This window comes from Aethalodelphis obliquidens, unplaced genomic scaffold (genome assembly GCF_003676395.1).
Source record: "Aethalodelphis obliquidens isolate GAN/ISIS:26980383/991018 unplaced genomic scaffold, ASM367639v1 scaffold43, whole genome shotgun sequence".
In the NCBI taxonomy this organism is placed as follows: domain Eukaryota; kingdom Metazoa; phylum Chordata; class Mammalia; order Artiodactyla; family Delphinidae; genus Aethalodelphis; species Aethalodelphis obliquidens.
Genome location: NW_020837987.1, coordinates 12,033,670 through 12,052,746, shown reverse-complemented (window position 1 = coordinate 12,052,746; position 19,077 = coordinate 12,033,670). Strand labels below are relative to the sequence as shown.

Genomic DNA, 19,077 nt, shown 5'->3' with positions numbered 1-19,077 from the left:
CCCATTGCAGAGCACAGGCTCCGGACACGCAGGCTCAGCGGCCATGGCTCATGGGCCCAGCCGCTCCGCGGCATGTGGGATCTTCCCAGACTGGGGCACGAACCCACATCCCCTGCGTCGGCAGGCGGACTCTTAACCACTGTGCCACCAGGGAAGCCCAAGGAAGAAATGTTAAACAGGAAGGAGCTGGGGCTTGAAGGGCTTGAAAATTCTCAACCTCCCTGTGCAGTGAAGAATTTTACCCAAGAAGAGGTTCGGCCTCTGTCCTGGCTCCTGGGAGGTGACATCTAAACCCTTGGAATTTCCCAAGTGATAGGTGTGTCTTGGCTACTCGTGATGGACCCCTTGGACCACACCTGACAGTTTATTCTGACAAGACAACTGAGGATGGGGACTCTCCATGCCAGAAAAGCCAACCATGGGATTTGAGGGCTGGGGCTTTGGGCCCCATGAAATCAGCCTGACCTCCAAGGAAAATGTGTGTGTGTGCTGGGGAAGGTGGAGATGGAGATGGAACTCAACTACATTGGCAATAACTCAATTGATCATGCCTACACAATGAAACCTCAATAAAAACTCTGGAGACCAAAGCTGGGGTGAGCTTCCAGGACTGGCAGTATTCCATATGCATGTTTCCACACATCAATGACAGGAGGGTAATACCATCCCTGGGGACCTGAGGGCTTTGAACTTGGGACTTTCCCAGTCCCAGATTCTAACCTATGAATTTCTTCCTTTGGCTATAATATTCTTTTGCTATAATAAGACTGTAATCATAAATACAGTGCTTTCCTTAGTTTTATGACTAGTTCCAGTAAATTATAAAACCTGAGGGAGCCCATGAGAGTCTCCGAATTTGCAGGCAGCTGCTCTGAAATGAAGGTAGCCCTGGGGACCCCCAAACTTGTGGCTGATGTCAGAAGTCTTGGGCAGACTTGAGAGTCTGGAGGACTGTGCCCCTCACCTTGGGTTTGGCTGACTCTGGGAACCAGATAGCAAGTGATGCTAAAATTAAGAAATGGTTTCTGAGCAAAGAAGGGCACTCTCAGGAAAGCATGGTCTAAAGATTAAGCCCAGGGTGTGTTTATAAAATTCCTTGTTAAGACCCCAGAAAGACAAAAGGTGGTGCCTAGAATATCCTCAGTCAGACAAAAGGTACTCTAGGGTTTAAGGATGTGCCTCACAGGTCTTCTCAATCAAACAATAGGGCTTCTATTACACCTCAGGGCACTGTCACTCTGCCATCTCAACAGAAGCCCAAGGTAGAGAAGGGTTTCTCTCAGAGATGTGTGGGTATGGCTTTTGTCTAATGGAGTGAACTCCAAAGAGATTCATTTAAGACATACAATGTTTTTTGTTGTTGTTTTTTTTTTTTTAAAGAGAATTATATGAACAGAAGCATTGCCAGCTTGGCCTGAAAGGGACAGAGATGGTACAAAATGAAAAGAGACCTTCGGGCCATCAAAGTTCTAAAAGCAGGAAGCAGGTTACAAAAACCACTCAGTTGCAAACACATGTTACCTTTTTATGAAAAAGGAAGGATGACTCAGAGTGAATTGCCAAGAGCCCAGAGGGTGGAGCCAAGAACCACGGAGAAAAACTCCTGGGATGTTTTTGAGTCAGAATGGGTTCTGATCAAGGAACTTTTGATATTTGCCCAACTGGATTTCAAAACTGCTGTGGACCAGTGATACCTGTGTGCTCTCCTTTCCCCTATTTTTTGAATAGGAGTGTTTTTGGCAGTTATTCTATGCCTGTCCCATCACTGGATGTTGGGTATGTGGGTGGCAGACAACTTGTCTCTTTAGTTCACAGACGAACAGATTGAGAGGAACTGTATTTGAGGTGCTTTGCCACACCCAGACCTGACTGAGGTGACGAGATTCTGGACTTAAAGTTGATGCTGTAGTGGGAAGAGACTTTGGGGGACTTGGGAGGGGGTGAGTGAGTTTTGTGTGAAGGAGAGACATAAATCCCAATGACCCTGGCCTTTTGGTGTCCCCACTTGTTTGTGGCTGCCTTCCACATTGTACCAGGGTTGGTTTGTATGACCAATACAATACAGCAGAAGTGATGGTATGTCACTTCTGAGATTAGCTTATAAAAGACTGCATCTTCTGTCTTAGGTTCACTCTCTGTCTCTTGGCTTACTTGCCTTGGGGGAAGCCAGCTGCCATGCTGTGAGGTTGCTTAGGCAGCCTCTATGCAGGCCCACATGGTGAGGAACTGAGGCCTCCAGCCAAAGCCAGTGAGGGACCGAGGCCTGCCAACAACCACGTGTGCGAGTTTGGAATTGAATCCTCTAGCCCCAGATGACTATGGCCCTGACTGAGAGCTTGACTTCAACCTCATGACAGACTCAGAATAAACCATCCAGCTAAGCTGCTCCCAGATTCCTGATTCTCAGAAACTGTGTGACCTAATAAATGTTTGGGGGTTTTTTTTAAGTTTTTTTTCTTTTTGATGTGGACCATTTTTAAAGTCTTTATTGAATATGTAGCAATATTGCATCTGTTTTCTGTTTTGGTTTTTTGGCCCCGAGGCATGTGGGATCTTAGCTCCCCGACCAGGGATTGAACCTGCACCCCCTGCATTGGAAGGCGAAGTCTCAACCACTGGACTGCCAGGGAAGTCCCATAAATGTTTGTTTGAAGGTACTGAGTTTTGGGGTAATTTGTTACACAGTGATATATAGCTAATACATCCATGCCACTGTCATTTATCTCTCCAGACCATCAATCATCCAAACATTATCCATCTATCATCCATCCAACGGTCTATCTATCCAGCTACCCATCCAAACATACATCATCCATCCATCCGTCCATCCATCCATCCGTCCAAATACCTAAGCATTACCCATCCATCTCTCTACCATCATCCACCTAGTGAATTCAATGACCCATCTATCCATCCATCCACTCATCCCCTTAACCATTCCACCATCCTTCTCTAAAACTTAGATATGTCACCCAGAACCCAGAGGTAAAGACCGTTCCTTCCATGCCAGCCCTTACCTGAGCTATATCTAGATCTGTCTCCACTGCCTCAAGGTCTTTCCCAGAGGCGAAGAGTTTGTGTGCATTCTCCACATCCACAAGTAGTTCATCTGGGAGATCAGCCTGTGGGGAGAGAGAATAAGAGACTTAAGGAAATCTTGAGCCTGGGAGATGTTAGGCAGTAAGGCAGTCTAAACATTTGACCTCAGGGGTAGAAGTGAGGGTCAAATGTCAGTCAGCTGGGACACCAAAGGGGTCAAATAGCAAATGTGAGTTTCTGCACCTGGGTGTTCAAAAGTCTGAGTGCCTGGGTATAAATTTTTTTTATATATAAATTTATTTAATTTTATTTATTTTTGGCTATGTTGGGTCTTCGTTGCTGCATGCAGGCTTTCTCTAGTTGCGGCGAGCGGGCTTCTCATGGTGGTGGCTTCTCTTGTTGTGGAGCACGGGCTCTAGGCGTGCGGGCTTCAGTAGTTGCGGCACGCGGGCTCAGTAGTTGTGGCGCACAAACTTAGCTACTCTGTGGCATGTGGGATCTTCCTGGACCAGGGCTCGAACCAGTGTCCCCTGCATTGGCAGGTGGATTCTTAACCACTGCACCACCAGGGAAGTCCCTCTGGGTGTAGATTGACAGAGCAAACATCAAAGGTTCAAAAGACCAAAGCCTGAGGCCAAGATATTCTGGCCCTCTGGGGTTAAATGTCTTGGAGTCTGGAGGAAAACAATGCCCGGTCCAGCTTCCCAAGGGTAAAGAGTGAGGTCAAAGGTCACAGTCTATTTCTCCAGTGGAGAGAAGATATTTGGGGGGGGGTCACAAAGGTGGGAATAAGGAAACTCAAGACCAGATAATATGGACCCCTGAGTGAAAGGTCAGACTATCTGGACTCTTAAGTGAAAACAGTAACCGTTATGGTCTCTTGAAGCCTTTCTGAGTGCTTCTCATGAATGATTTTGCTGAACCCTCACAATAACCAATGAGGTGGCAACTTGCTATTATCTGAATTTTACAGGTGAAGAAGCCGAGGCCCCACTTGTCCAGGGTAACACAGCCATAAATGGCAGAGTCAGGATTTGAATCCAGGTCTGTGCAGTTTAAGACATTAGACATTCTGGACTCTGAATTCAAACCTCAGAAAACCTGGATGCTTGGTCACAAGCAATGAGGGGGTCGCCCACGCCAGTCCCAAACATCCTAGGTTTTGGTCCAGATAACAGTTGAAGAATCTGGAATCTAGGTCTTGAAGGAACCCCCGACTCCATCTCATCCCAGCCTTTCCACTACACAGATGGAGAAACTGAGGCCCAGAGAATAGCAAGGTTCAAGCCAAAGGCCAAAACAGCCTAGATCCTGAGGGCTGAAGTGGAGGGGACTGCTTACCGGAAGAGGACTTCGGGGGCGTCGTGGGGCTGGGGGTGCACTGGGGGTAGCGGCTACTGAAGTCCCATCCAGGATCGGTGCCAGGAGGCGACGGAGGTCAGGGCTACAGAAACGACGGGGGTCAGCGGCCAGGGCGGCCTCACTCAGGGCAGGGGGGTGCAGGAAGGCTAGGATCCGGGGACCAGAGGTGTCTGCAGGACACATCAAGATGGGGAGGACACAGGAGGGTCACCCAGGGCTGAGGGGCAGAGCCCTCTGCCAACCCCCGGGAGCATAGCTGACTAGGTAATCAGCATAGACCCCGTTCACAGTGCTGCCGAGTCCTGGAGAACTTCTGCTGTCCCTTCAGTTGCCCTGGAGGGGCTAACGTGGGTGAGGGCACACAGTAGGCTGGGGACTGTAGCAATTGCCCAATGGTGGGGAAATGTTTTAATATTTAAAATTGACATGGCTGGACCATGGCACGTGACTGACCCGGTTCCCCGGTGGCACAGAATAACATTCAGCCTGGGGGGCTGTCATGTTAGGAGAAAAGACTGGCCCATGATCCTCAAGGAGATTCTAAGGTCCCTGGAGGTCAAGATGTGGCCCTGAGCCAGTTCTAAGCCAGAAAAGGAAAGGAGTTGGGGGACCTCATTACCACACCCAGGAGCATGGGTTGCCAGCAACAGTTTGGAGACGGTGAGGCCCTGAAGAACAAACAGGGAGGGAAGCTCATCCGTCCAGGATTGGAGGGGGTGGGGTGTTAAGCAGAGGAGAAGGAAGAGGTAGAAAGGAGCCAGACGTGGAAGGGTCAAGATTACCGGAAGCCAAAGAACAGTGAAGTGGGAGCACGGAACAAATGGAAAGTGGGGGCGATTGGAAGCCACAGCAGGATTCAGAGCAGAGAGCAACAAGACTGAAGCAATCATCCTGGGGACAGAGAAGAGGGAGGAGGGAAGAGAGAAGGGCATTCTGGGCGAAGGAAACTACATGTGCAAAGGCCCTGAGGCATGAAAGAGTTTGGTTTGTTCCCAGAGCACTAAGGAGGCTGGTGTGGCTCAGAGAGTAAGAAGGGGAGGGAAGCAGGTCACACAGGGCCAAGCGAGTGGCATTAAGGCACTTGGGCTTTCTTCCGAGCATCCTGGGGACACAACCCCTCCCAGCCCCAGCCCTACCCCATACCAAGGCTGTCACCAGGATTAGGGGCATCCTTCTGAGAGGGGGTGCCCCGCTGAACGTGTCTGCGAGAGTGTCGCTCCGTTTGCTCCAGGGACAGCACCACTTCGGTCTCTTCCACCCGGCTGGGGTACAGGGCAGAAAGGGGAGTGGGAGTCAGGGAGGGTGCCTGGCAGCCTCCACATATGATGTCCTGTTAGAGGAGGGCAGTCTCATCCGGGGGCTGGTGGGCATTGTGCAGAAAATAATTTGCCACATTGACTTGTTTTAAAGATTTAAATTTTGTTGAATGCTTTTTATTATAATAGCATTGACAAGAAAGTGAAGTGTGTCTTCCCAAGCTCCCTCTGTGGAAGGAAAGGCAGAAAAAAAGAGTTGGCATTTAGCATAGCCTGGGGAGAGAGAGAGAGAGGAGAGACTGAGGGGCCGTGAGGGGCAGAGAGCAGGGAGAGTGAAAGGCATGAGAACTAAATATTCTCTTTATAGATATTTACTTATAAATACATTCTTATAAATGTATTGATGAGGATTATGCACTTACTATATTCTTATGTTGCCAAATAGGAAGAATTTATGGGGATATATTTTTATGAATAAGAGATTTTATTTATGAAGCTTCTATTCATAGGCATTTGTCACATTCAAGGGAACGAATTTATAAATACATCCTTACGTCCCTCGTGCCTTCCTGCCGCCCCCTCCCTCCCCAGTCGGTAGCTGCAGAAGCCACTCAAATGTTCTCTCTGCAAATTGGCTTCTGGAGAATGGGTCTGGGATGGAGGACCAGACCTTCATTTGCATCTCATTTGCAGAACACTATCCAGGTCAGAATGTGGGTGGTCCTTCTACCAGCTCTTTGAGAAGCTGTGATCCTTCCCCATCCTCACCCACCCCTTCTGAGCTGGAAACATCCCAATTTAGGCTGGATCCAAAGCCACCCCACCCCTCTAGAAAAACATAAGGTCGCACAGTCACACGTGTATGCACCCTCGGCACTTACAGGCACAAACAGGAACTCCCATATACACCTAAGTGTATACATCAGATATGCACACATGTTCTATACACTTGGGCTCGCACATATGCATACATGCCACATGAAATGCACGCGTTCATTCATTCCACAGACATTTCCTACACAACCAGTAATACTTAGTGGTTAACAGCAGGGGCTCTGCAGCCAGCAGCCTGGGTTCAAATTCCAGCTCTGCCACTTATAAGCTGTGTGACCTTGAGCATATGGCTGACCTCTCTGGGCCTCATTTTCCTCTTCCGTAAAGAGGGAGTAATAATAGTTCCTCCTCCCCAGGTTGCTGTGAGGCCTAAATGAGTTAGTGTATGTCAAATGCATAGAACCGTGCCTGGCACGGGGTGAGCTCTATGTAAGTATTTGCCATCATTGTTTATTGAGCAACTACTGTGTGCCAGACACTGTTCTAGGCTCTGGAGATTCAGCAGCTCACAAGACAGACAAAACTCCCTGCTCTCATGGGGCTTAAATGCTAGGGGGAAAAGACAGACCTTCAATAAAAGATATTATTTGTTGGTAAATGTATCTATCTAGTTACAAAATATATATTTCCACTAACGAAGCCCTTGAAACATGGCTGGTTGGAATTGAGGTGTACTGTCAGTATAAAATACACCCCAGATTGAAAAAATTGAGTATGAAAAAGAATCTAAAATATCTCATTAATAATTTTTAATATTGATTACATGTTGAAATGACATTTTTGGATGTATTAGAATACACACACATATACCTATATTACAATGTATAATACACTTAATAGTGTATTATTAATTACATTAATTAATAATGTATTACTGATTTAACAATGTATTATTGATGTGATATATTATTGTATTTAATAAAGTATTATTGAAACTAATTTCAGCTGTTTCTTTTTACTTTTTGGGGGGGGGCGGGTATAGTTGTTTTACAATGTTGTGTTAGTTTCTACTGCACAGTGAAGTGACGTAGAGTTCCCTGTGCTATACAGCAGGTTCTTATTAGTTATCTATTTTATACATATTAGTGTATAGATGTCAATCCCAATCTCCCAATTCATCCCACCCCCCCCACCCCTCACCCCCCACTTTCCCCCTCTTTTTACTTTTTTAATGGCTATTAGAAAATTCAAAATAACATATGTGGCTCATGTCACACTTTTTTTTTTTTTTTTTTTTCCTACGGGGCTGGCTTGAGGGATTTTACTTTCCTGACCTGGGATCAAACCCGGGCCCTCAGCAGTGAAAGTGCAGAGTCCTAACCACTGGAGTCCTAACCACTGGACCACCAGGGAATTCCCACGTCACACTTTTATAGGACAGTAAGTATTAGGGGAAAGAAAGGCGAAGAAGGAGATATGCAATTTTGAGAAGGGCCATCAAGGAAGAAGGCCTGGTTAAACACACAAATGGTTCTAACTGCTCTGAAGCAAAAGGACAGGACCAGGAGGGAAAATGGGGAGATATGACCTCCTGTAGGGGTTCAGGAAAGGGTCTCGCAGTAAGTAATGTCTGAGCTGAAACCAGAAGGATGAGTGGGCGTCATTCAGGAGAAAGAGGAGGAGGGAAGGGGGAGGAGCATCCTGGCAGAGGAATCCGCATGTGCAAAGGTCCTGAAGTTTGGAGTGATAAGGGGAGGCATGCAGGAGTCAGGTCACACGGGGCCTGAAGAGCCATGTTAAGGTTTTGGGGCTTTCTCTTCTGGATACTGGAGAACCACAGAAGGGCTTTGAGCAGGGGAGAGACATGAACCAATTCGTATTTCAGAACCTGCCCCCTGACCTCGGCAGTTGTGTGATCAGTGGAATCCAAACCAGCTTTAGATCTCAGTTAGGAGGTTAATGCTATAAACAAGGTGTGAGATGGTGGTGGCCATGGAGACAGAGAGAAGGGAAACAAATTCAAGATCTATCCCAGAGGTGGATAGAGTGGATGTGGATAGGAGGGAATGAGAAAAAGGATGCAGGAGAGACTCCTAGGTTTCTGGCTTGAGCAAATAAGAGATTGTGTGGTTTGGTGGTTATTAGTGTAGCCTCCTGACCAACCTTGGGTCAAAACCCAGCTCTGACGTTTACTAGCTGTGTGACATCAGGCAAATGACTTCCCCTCTCTGGTCCTCAGTTTTCTCTCCTCAAAAATGGGGATCGAAATAATTGCTATACCTCATTGGGTGGTTGTGAACACAAAGCCCAGGGCCTGGAATGTTGTAAGTGCCCCGTGCAAGTGAGTTGTACTTTTATGGAGCAGGTGCTCACTGCAACGGAAGGAGGCTTAGGTGTGGAAGGATGGATTCTACAAAGTGTCAGCACCTGGGCACGCACAAAGAGCCACGCAGCTGCACGCCACACAGTATGTACACAGCACTAAGCACGATTCATACCATATGCTTCTCATCTCACTGTTACTAAGTAAACACCTATTCTTTCTTCACCCATTTTCTGCCAGTAAAACTGAACTCGAGGCAGATTGAAATTCCAGGGCCTGGCCACCAAAAGGCAAATCTTCATAATGAATGAAAGGAGCTTGCCGCAAGATATGGGGGCGGGTCCCCTCTCCTTAGCTCTGACAGTGAGGAGACTTATCCCAAGGCTACAAGTTATTCAGAGATTCTGATTTGAAAGGGTGTTAAGGAGAGAACATTCCAAGGATGCTCAGCCTTGTTTTCTTGTGTATGAAGACTTAGATGAATATTCCTGTTACCAACCTCTGTTTTCTAATAGAATCTGTTCTTGATCAAAAAGACCCAGGGAAACTCCTCTGCTTTAGAAATGAATGCCATGTCCTGGAAGATAATCTTCAAAGAAAAGCTGTAAGTCTCCGTCTTGGGTGATCATTTGCTGCCCTCGTCACAATGTTGTCATGGTGAAAAACTTCTAAGGTGCGTGATGGAAGCGGCGGGAAAGACTATGATTCACCACTACACACCCATTAGAATGTCACCCAATGAAGACAAGACAGAAACAGACAATACAAATGCTGGCAAAGATGTGGAGGAACTGGAACCCTCACACGTTGCCGATGGGAATGCAAGAGGGTACAGCCTCTCTGGAAAGCAGTTTGCTAGTTTCTTAGGAAGCTAAACATACACTGACCATATGACCCATCCATTCCATTCTTAGGTGTTTGCCCAAGAGAAACGAAAACATATGATCTCAAAAAATCCTGGACAAGAATGTTTACAGTAGCTTTTCTTGTAATTGCCCCAAATAGGCAACAGTCCAAATACCCTCCAACTGGTGAATGGATAAACCGTGGTCCATACATATTCATACCACAGAAGATTACCTAGCATCAGAAAGGAACGTATTGATACACACCTCAACGTAGATAAATTTTAAATGTATTAGGCTATGTGAAAGAAGCCAGGCTCAAAGGCTACATAGTACAGAATTTCGTGTACATGACATTCTGGAAAAGGCAAAATTCTAGAGTCAGAGAACAGATCAGTGGTTGCCAGAGATGACTGGGGGGTGGAGGGGGGTTCACTATGAAAGAATTTTCTTGGGTGATGAAACTACACTATAGCTTTTTTTGGGGGGCCACACTGCATGGCTTGTAGGATCTTAGTTCCCTGACCAGGGATTGAACCCAGGCCCCTGGCAGTGAGAGTGCGGAGTCATAACCACTGGACCGCCAGGGAATTCCCTACTCTATAGCTCGATTATGGTCGGGGTTACACGATTCCATGCACTTGTCGAAACTCATAGAAGCGTATACCAAAAAGAATGAGACTTCTCTATGTAAATTACACATCAATTTTTAAAAAGCACAAAAAAGCCCCCAAGATTCAGGTAGATTTCTTATTTTAACTTGAATATAGAATCCTTTTAGTTGAAATTACACGCTCACACACATTGGTGTCTACATGCAGATACGTGTGTGGTCAGTCACACATGTTCTACATACGTGTACCTGTGCACATTCCCTCTCACACACGTGTGCACCATACACATGCACACTTGTGCATACACACACACACACCTGTTCACACGTATGCAGACCAGAAGAGAACCACGCACAGCCACCCCACCTCATTCCCGCTTACCTGATCAGGAAATGGACGCAGACGATACTCTCAGACTGGGGGCCCCGGCCCCCCGACACCACTGTGGCCTGGGTCTGGGTCCACAGGTAGCCACCACTCCGGGCCAGGAAGCGGTACTGCCCCGTTACTGCCTGGCCCTTGCTCAGCACTGGGGAGGGGCATGGGGAGGGGTTAGGGCAACTGGGGAGAGAAGGCCGTGGGAGCAGGGCGCTGGGTATGAAGGGGCCAGGGAAGAGAAGGTTCCTGGGGACTTGGGGAAGCAGGCGGCTGGTGTTGGCTGGGGCCATGCAGCACTGGAAACGGAACCTGGACACGTACAGGTATGGATGCTCTGGCCGACTGCATCTGAGTCCAGCGCATGGATGTACTCATAGGCAGAACAGCCAATCAGGTCATCAGGGCTGTAGCCAGCAACCTCCGCAATCCTGAAGTGGGTGCAGTGGACCCTGGTCAGTTCAGCTGGCGAAAGTGGAGGGTGGGTGAAAGGAAGGAGAGGGGGACACGGGGATGAAGCCAGCAAGACAGACAGAGACAGGGTTGTAACAGAGAAAGGGAGAGTAAGAAATAGAAAACGGGGTGTGGCCGGTTGAATAATGGCCCCTGAAGATGTCTCCGTCCTAATTCCCGGAACCTGTGAATATGCTACCTTACACGGCAAAAGGGACTTTGCAGATGTGATGAAGTTAAGGATCTTGTGATGCAGAGATGATCCTGGATCATCTGGGTGGGCCCAGTGTAATCACAGGAGTCCTTATAGGAGGGGAGTAGGTGATCAGAGTGAGACTAGATGTGATGATGGAGGCAGAAGCTGAAGTGATGCTCTGTGAAGGTAGAGAGAGGGGCCACAAGCCAAGGAATGTAGGAGGTCTCCAGAAGCTTTCATGGCAAGGAAACAGATTCTTCCCTGGAGCCTCCAGAAGGAACATAGCCCTTGATTTCAGCCTCATAAGACTCATTTCAGACTTCTCACCTCCAGAACACTGAGATAGAGAATTTGTATTGTTTTGAGCCACTACGTTTGTGGTAACATGATACAGCAGCCATAGGAAACTAATAGGGGAGGAGAGAGAAGGTAAAAATTGGAAGAGTGATGAAAAGAAAAAACAAAAAAGGGGACTTCCCTGGTGGTCCAGTGGTTAAGAATCCGCCTTCCAATGCAGGGCACGCAGGTTCGATCCCTGGTCGGGGAACTAGGATCCCACATGCGCGGAACAACTAAGCCTGTGTGCCACAACTAAAGAGCCTGCATGCCGCAACTACAGAGCCCACGCACTCTGGAGCCCGCCTGCCACAACTAGAGAGAAGCCCACACACCACAGTGAAAGATCCCGGGTGCCACAACTAAGACCCGAGGCAGCCAAAAAATAAATAAATAAATATTAAAAAAAAAAAGAAAGAAAGAAAGAAAGACAAGAGAGAACGTGAAAGAAATAGGAGAGGGGAAGAGAAAGAAAGTCACAAAAAGAAAGATAAAAAAGAATGAATAGAAATAAAAAGTAATCATGATGATAATGATTTTAAAAAATAGGCACTCCTAGAGTGCTTTGTACCAGGCAACTCACTGAATGCTCAGAACAACTGTTCAAAGTAGGTTCTGCTATCACTCCATAGGACGGATGAGGAAAGTGTGGCACAGAGAGGTGAAGTCATTTGGCCAAGGGTGCACAGCCGGCATTTGAACCCAAGCAGTCTGAACCCAGATACGAAGACCCACAGACAATTCAGAGACAGAGAGATACACAAAGACAGAGATAGATGGAGTCAGAGAGATAGAAACAGAGCAGAGAGAGCAGCTGGGGGGTAGGAGAGGAGACGTGAATGAACTTGGGCAGAAAGGAAGAAGAGGAGCCAGGCTGGCAGGTGGTGGGTGGGCCCCTGGCTCCTGCCCACCTCTCATCACAGTAGGTGAACTTCATGTCCAGGCTGTGGCGGCTGAGGAAGGCCCCCCGGCCCAACGGGGGCTCCAAGCTGCCAGGGTGGGGGATGGCTTCACAGATTAGCACCAGGCATTGCAGGGGGGGCTCCAAGTGGGGGCTCCCGGCCGGGGAAGACTGTGCAGGGGGCTTGTAGGCCCTCATGTGTCCAGAACAGTGCAGTACCTGGTGGGCAGGGAGCGAGGCAATGATGCACCTGGGCCTAGGGTTACCCAAGGGGCGGGGAGGTATATCCCTGTAGGCCCCTCCCCTCAGGGAGCTGAGAAGAAGAAACCCCTGAGGATTCTAGAGACCCAGCTCAGGGAGCTCTGAGGACCCCCAGACCCCAACCCCACAGAGACCCAACCTAAGAAGGTTCTGACAATCTCTAGATTCTTAAGATTCAGGGAGCTCCGAGGACCCCGGATTCCAACCCCATGGAGACTCCAGGCCCAGGATGCTGAGGACCCCCAGCCCCAGGCTCACAGAGACCCAGACTAAGAAAGGATACAAGGACCCCCAGATCCCCAACCTCCTAGGTACCCAAAGGATGCACTAGACCCAGCCTGAGAACGCCCCACTGGATCCCCGGCCCAGGAGACTCCCGGACTCCAACCCACTGTGAGAACTTTAGGGCTCAGGTCCAGCCCCAGCAGGTCCCTTGCCCTCCTCCAGGCCAGGCCCCGCCCACCTTCCAGGTGGCCGCCTTGAGGTTGAGGGTGCGCCCGCGGCTGGTGAGGGTGCTCTTCATGCGCAAGGAGAAGCACCGCTCGGTGGGGGCCTCCGGCTTCTTTTTGGACAGGCCTGAGGAGGGCCGTGGGGGTGGGGGGAGGAGCAGGTCACCGGACAGCTTGGGACAGGGCCCAGTCCCTCCAGCACCCTGGTTACTAACCTCTCCCCAGCCTCATCCCCAAAATTGAGACTTCCGACCCAGAGAGGGTCTCCACGGGGTATGCTATGCTCCTTTAGACCCCCGGGGTGCAGCCATGTCCCTGTATTCCCCTGGGGCAGGGCCACATCATCCTCATCCCATTTTTCTCAGTCCAGTATTTCAGAGGGGGAGAAGATATGCTGAAGAAAGAATGGAGGGCTTCCCTGGTGGCGCAGTGGTTGACAGTCTGCCTGACGATGCAGGGGACGCGGGTTCGTGCCCCGGTCTGGGAAGATCCCACATGCCGCGGAGTGGCTGGGCCCGTGAGCCATGGCCGCTGAGCCTGCGCGTCCGGAGCCTGTGCTCCGCAACGGGAGAGGCCCCGACAGTGAGAGGCCCGCGTACCGCAAGAAAAAAAAAAAGAAAGGATGGAGCCTCAGTTTCTGTAATTTGGGGGCAGAGATCTCCAAGGACTCACTCTGCCGGGGAGTCAGGGCGTCCTGAAGCTCCTCTTGGTCACAGGGATGGACAAAATCAAAGACTCTGTGTCCGATCAGCTCAAGCTGGGAAGGAGGGAAGCAGGGAGTGTCTTAGAGGAAAAGCATTTTTACCAGGGCCTCTGACCCATCTCTTCCCTCCCATCCTCATCAGCCTGCCCTCATTCATGAGCCTGGATTATTTCCCCAGTCTCCTTATTCATTCATTCGTTCATTCATTCCTTTCTTTGGCATATAATTTGCTGGGCATTCTTCTACATGGTATGGGCATAGCAGTGGCTATGAAGACAAAAATCCCTGCCTCTCAGAGCTTACTGGCTAGTGGCGGGAGATAGCCAATGAACAAACAAAACAACACACGTGCATAAAACAACATACTAAGTGATATGAAGAAAATTAAAGCAGGGTAAGATGATGAAATGATGGGACGCTATCTTAGAGGCAGTAGTCAGGGACAGTTTCTTGAAGAAGTGACATTTACACAAATTGCTGAACAAAGCCAGTGAGGTGGCTCTCTGGAGTGGAGTGTTCCAGAAAGAGAGAACAGCAAGTGCAAAGGCCCTGAGGTGAGACCCTATTCAAATTCCATTTGTTGTGCAAGCCGAAGACCCAACTCCTTATTTCAATTCAGGCAATGAGACTGGTGCTGGGAGGAGGTGACACAGATGAAAGGGGACCCACAGAGCCCACAGTCCAGAGCTAATGCTGAATAGGGGAGGAGTGAGATCTTGTAGTTGGATTTGAATCCGAGCCCTGCCACTTCCGAGCTTTGGGATCTTGAGACATTCACCTATCTGAGCCCAAGAGCTCAAACTAACAGAGAAATTGGTACCAAGAGTGGGATAACAAGGCAGGGGAAAGGAAGGGATGCCAACTGTGGAGCCCATTTATGTGAGCTGAGAAGAAGAATGGTATTGCTGTAAGGATCAGCTGAAATTAGTTCTACTCTCTAAGTGTCTCTTGTTTGTCCTCCCATCCCCAGGCCCCTAATCCTACTTCTTTTCTCCCACTTGGGGCCCTGCATCCACTTCCTTATGGATTTTCCAGCCGCTAGTCTCACTCCCTCTAATTCTATCTCTGTGCAGTACCTAGAGGGATCTTTCTAAATAAAATGAAATTCTGATTCCACCTTTCTGACACAACCTCTCCCCTGCTTAAAATCTTTCCATGGCTCCACAGTGCCCTAGAGATAAACCTTCTATTTTGGTCCTAAATTATGTCCTCTCTAGCCTTTTCTCTCTCACTTTCTCCCATTGCACTCTGCACCTAGCTTGGATTAATGTCTTTATTTCCCCCAAATGCTGTTTTATCTCACATCTGTGTCTTTGCATATTCTGTTCCCTTGGCCATGTACATTGCCAGTTTTCTCTGATCCCATCCATTCGCCATACCCTTTGAATGGCTAAGCCCTTCAGGTTTTAGCTCAGATGTCTTCTCCTCCAGGAAGCCCTCAATTCCCACCCAGGCTGGGTCAGATACCACCCTCCACCCCTGGCTTGTACAGCCCCCCAGGCTGCCCCACCCCAGCCCTGACCATTCTGAATCTTCCTGTCTGGTGACATATTTGTCTCCCCTCTGCACTGTGGGCCTTGTAAAAATAGGGCTAAGGTGGTTCTGGTCACCTCTGTATCCCAGCATCACCTGCACAAAGCAGGCAGCTCCTCTTACCTGACTGAGGCCCAGGTGTTTGCTGACATTCTCTGACAAGTAAGCCATGTCTCCCTCGGCGGTGAGCACCATAACGAAGCCCTCCAGGGCCTTCAGGTAGCAGGCATCCAGTGGTTCGCCCCCTGCTCCCACCTGGTTCCACTCCCCTGGTGTCCGGACCAGGATGGGGCATCTCTAGTCAGCGGTAAGGCCACCCTGGCTAGCCTCCCTCTGCTTTCCTTCACTCAGAGGAACTTATAGGTACCTCCAGGTGAGTGGGGCACATCCCAGTGGCTTGGAGTCCAAGGAAGAGGGCAGGACCACCAAGGACTGGAATTCTAAGGGAGCAGAGCCTCCCAGGGGTACAGAATTCTAAGGAGATAGGGGTTTCCTAAGGGAACAGAACTCTAAGGAGGGCAGAATCTTAAGGGGATGAAATTTCCAGGGGTCAAAATTCTAAGAAGCCTAGGGGGAGTCAGAATTCCAAGGGGGCCAAGCTTCCCAGGGGTTCAGAATTCTTGGAGCAGGACCTTCCAGATCGGCGGGATTCTAAAGCAGGGACTCCCAAGCAACAGAATTCTAAGGAGGCAGAATTCATCTAATGGGCAGAGTCTGCCAGAGGATGAGTCCACTTTCCCCATAATAAAAGCTTTTCAGGGTCCTGGGATTCCAAGGGTGTGTGTGTGTGTGTGTGTGTGTGTGTGTGTGTGAAGGCGTCCTACAGAGAATTCTAACAGGGAGGGAATTCAAGGGGATGGCTACTAAGGGGACAAGCAATAGAACTAGGGACCTGAGGAGGGGAAGCGGGACTCTCTCAAGTAATTAAATATTGGGCAGTGAAGCCTCCTGGGGATATCGATTATAAGGGAAGGAAGCTTAGCCGAGAAGATCTCTCAGGAGACCAAATCCTAAGGGTCCAGATGCCTTAGAGAGTTAGCCGGCCTCCTATTCCCTAGGGTTCTAACTCTAAGGAGGCGGAGCTTCCCAAGGGCGCGTTCCAATGGGCGGGGCCTCACAAATGATAGACTTCTAAGGGGGCGGGGACTCCTAAGAAACTGGGTTCCGATTGGCCCAGAACCTGAAGGGGCGGGGCCTCTCCCACTAAGTGGATTCCAGAGGGGTGGGGCTTCGCCGGGAAGACTTGGGGGGCGGGGTCTTATGGAGATGAGGCTTCCCGGAGGAGGGGCCTCCCTGGGATGTACCTTTCCGAGGGCGGGGTCTTGCTGAGGTGGGAATTCCCGGGGGCGGGCCTCACCTGCGGCGCAGAGTTGGTGCATGCGCAGGTAGCTGATGGTGAGGCGCATGATGGAGGCTTTGTCCAGGTGGGCGCTCACCCCGCGCGCGAAGGGCAGCGTGTGCGCCAGCTGGTACAGCACCTCGGTCTCCTGGCTGCGCCGGCTGCGGGCCGCATCCCGGGACTTCTCCTTGCGCAGCTCCGTGCTCGACCTGCGGGCATGGGCAGCGTTCACTGGCGGCGCCCCGGGAAGGGAAAGAGTTGGATGGGACAAGCACGTGGGTTGCTGCCACATGGGTCTCGGGTTCAGAGACGGCAGAGCCGCGACTGTGCTGGCCTCGCAGTGTGGCCCGGGCGAGTTGCCGGAGCTCTCTGGGCCTGGGTGGATTATACCGTGGAGTCGCTCCTTGCCTCAGGTTTTATCTGTCCCGGCGCCAGCCCATGCTGCCCTCCGGTGCCTCACTCCTCTCCAAGGCGTGCCCAGGGCCGCTCTGTCCCCTCCCTGACTTATCTGCTGTTTATTCTCCGGGCTTGGGAAGACCGGGGAACAGGGAGGCCTCCGGCTGGGAGGGGGCTGGCAGAGCTGGCCAGGAGCCAGGGAACGGAGGGCGCAAGAAGACGCCTCCAGGCCCCCTGCCCTACAGTCTCCCAGAACCCCCTCTTCTGCCCTTTCCCCTCCTCAGCTGAGCTGAGTCCTCAGAATCTTGGAGTACAGATCTCAAAGTCCAACGACCCACCAACAGGGGCCCTGCCAGGGTGACACAGCAAACCAACCCCAGGGCCAACGGCTCACCACTCATCTCTGCCCTTTAATCCACTTCAAATGCCTGAATTCTGCATGTGGGGTTGGGAGGAGAGGATGAGTGTCATTTTTTTTCAGAAATATCTACCACTTATCCAGCTTTTACTATTAGGTCAGACCCCGTGCCGAGTGTGTAACTGACATTAACCCGTTTAGCTCAGACATCCCTAGAAGGAAGGTAGTAACATTTTCCCCGTTGAACAGATGAAGCCCAGGCACAGAGAGGTGCAGTGCTTGCCCACAAGGAGTGAAGCCAGGGTTTGAACGCTGGTCTTCCTAAACTCTTCAGTTTCCTCTGTTGTATGGCCCTGGGTTTATCTCCAGATTTCAGTACTTCTCCCTGTTTCTGCCACTGTCTTAAAAGTCAAACTCCAGGTCTGTCTGAATCCAAATTATAGTTTTGGGGAAGAAAATTATAGAGTATGTTACATATAGTATAGTATGTGTAATCTTATCTATATTGATACTATTGATAAAACCATTAATAAGCAGCTATAAGTTGCTAAGCATTTATGGGTCTGGCGTTGCACTAAGTAAGGACTCAGCCTATGTGTACTCATTCAATCCTAAGAAAGCCCTAGGCAGAGAGCACTTTAAACCTCCACTTCACAAAGGGGAAACTGAGGCTCTGGAAAGTGAAGTCCTTTGCCCCAAAAGTCACAAAGCCATTAAGTGGTGGAGCTGGGATTTGAAGTCAGGCAGTGAAGTTCCAAAGCCTTTATTCTTCTAATTCCTTTCTTGTGACGTCCCCGCCAACCTCCACGGACGCAAAACTCTAGGAGGGGAAGCTGCCCCTTCCTAAAACCCAGAGGCCATCAACCTCACCCACGAGCAGGAGACCTGTAGCCCAACCCACAGGCATGATGGAGGGAGGGGAGTGGACTCTTCTGACTCTCCAGATGGGAAAGAACCCCTCAGTGCAAGTGGGTGGGAGGCACAGAAGGGGGCAGCTGGGTGGAGGGAGCCAGCAGTTGCCCTCATCCCCTCCCTCCTGGCTGATGGGGGGCAGGGGCCTCCAGTCCCGCTCTGCCCAGGGGACATTCCGTCCTCCTGTCCCGTTCTGTTCCAGCCCTGTTTGTCTTCCTGCCCAGAGGGTGGGGGTGGGCGGGCCTCGCTGAGCTGGGGGCCCAGACAGAGGGAACAGGGAGTAGGAACAGGAACGGGGTTGGGGGGTGGGGTTGGGGGGTGGGGTTGGCCCCCCACCTCCTGGGCAGCTGGGCTCTATAATCCTCTCTGTGGCCAAATGACTCCTCCCTCCATAGAAGAAGCTAGCTGGTGGCTACAGCGGGACCCTCCTTCTAGCTCCCAGCCTGTTCTCCGGATGTTCTGACAGGAAGTGTGGCCTCTCACTTGCTCCACAGATGCCTGGTCTCTGGCCTTTCCCTCTAAACAGAGTCGGGGCTAGTTCCTCTGGTGCAGGGTTCCAATCTCAACTCCATTACTTAATAGCTGTGTGACTTTGGACAAGTTGCACAGCCTCCCTGAGCCTAAGAACAGCACAAACTCATGGGGCTGTTGT

At 50.1% G+C, this 19,077-nt stretch overlaps 1 protein-coding gene across 1 annotated transcript in view; it reads right to left on the bottom strand.

The window, feature by feature from the left end:
- Positions 1-18,653, bottom strand: part of HIF3A (hypoxia inducible factor 3 subunit alpha) — a 27,780-nt gene extending 9,127 nt beyond the window's left edge. Inside the window, exons 1-10 of the mRNA XM_027079925.1 lie at positions 16,778-18,653; positions 15,544-15,689; positions 13,857-13,941; positions 13,199-13,311; positions 12,485-12,693; positions 10,913-11,019; positions 10,595-10,742; positions 5,545-5,663; positions 4,381-4,571; positions 3,018-3,122 (exon numbers count right to left, since the gene is read on the bottom strand). Of these exons, the coding sequence (XP_026935726.1) occupies positions 3,018-3,122; positions 4,381-4,571; positions 5,545-5,663; positions 10,595-10,742; positions 10,913-11,019; positions 12,485-12,693; positions 13,199-13,311; positions 13,857-13,941; positions 15,544-15,689; positions 16,778-17,051 (1,497 nt within the window). The 5' untranslated portion in view covers positions 17,052-18,653. The remainder of the gene's footprint in view (positions 1-3,017; positions 3,123-4,380; positions 4,572-5,544; positions 5,664-10,594; positions 10,743-10,912; positions 11,020-12,484; positions 12,694-13,198; positions 13,312-13,856; positions 13,942-15,543; positions 15,690-16,777) is intronic.
- Between the last annotated feature and the right edge of the window lie 424 nt (positions 18,654-19,077).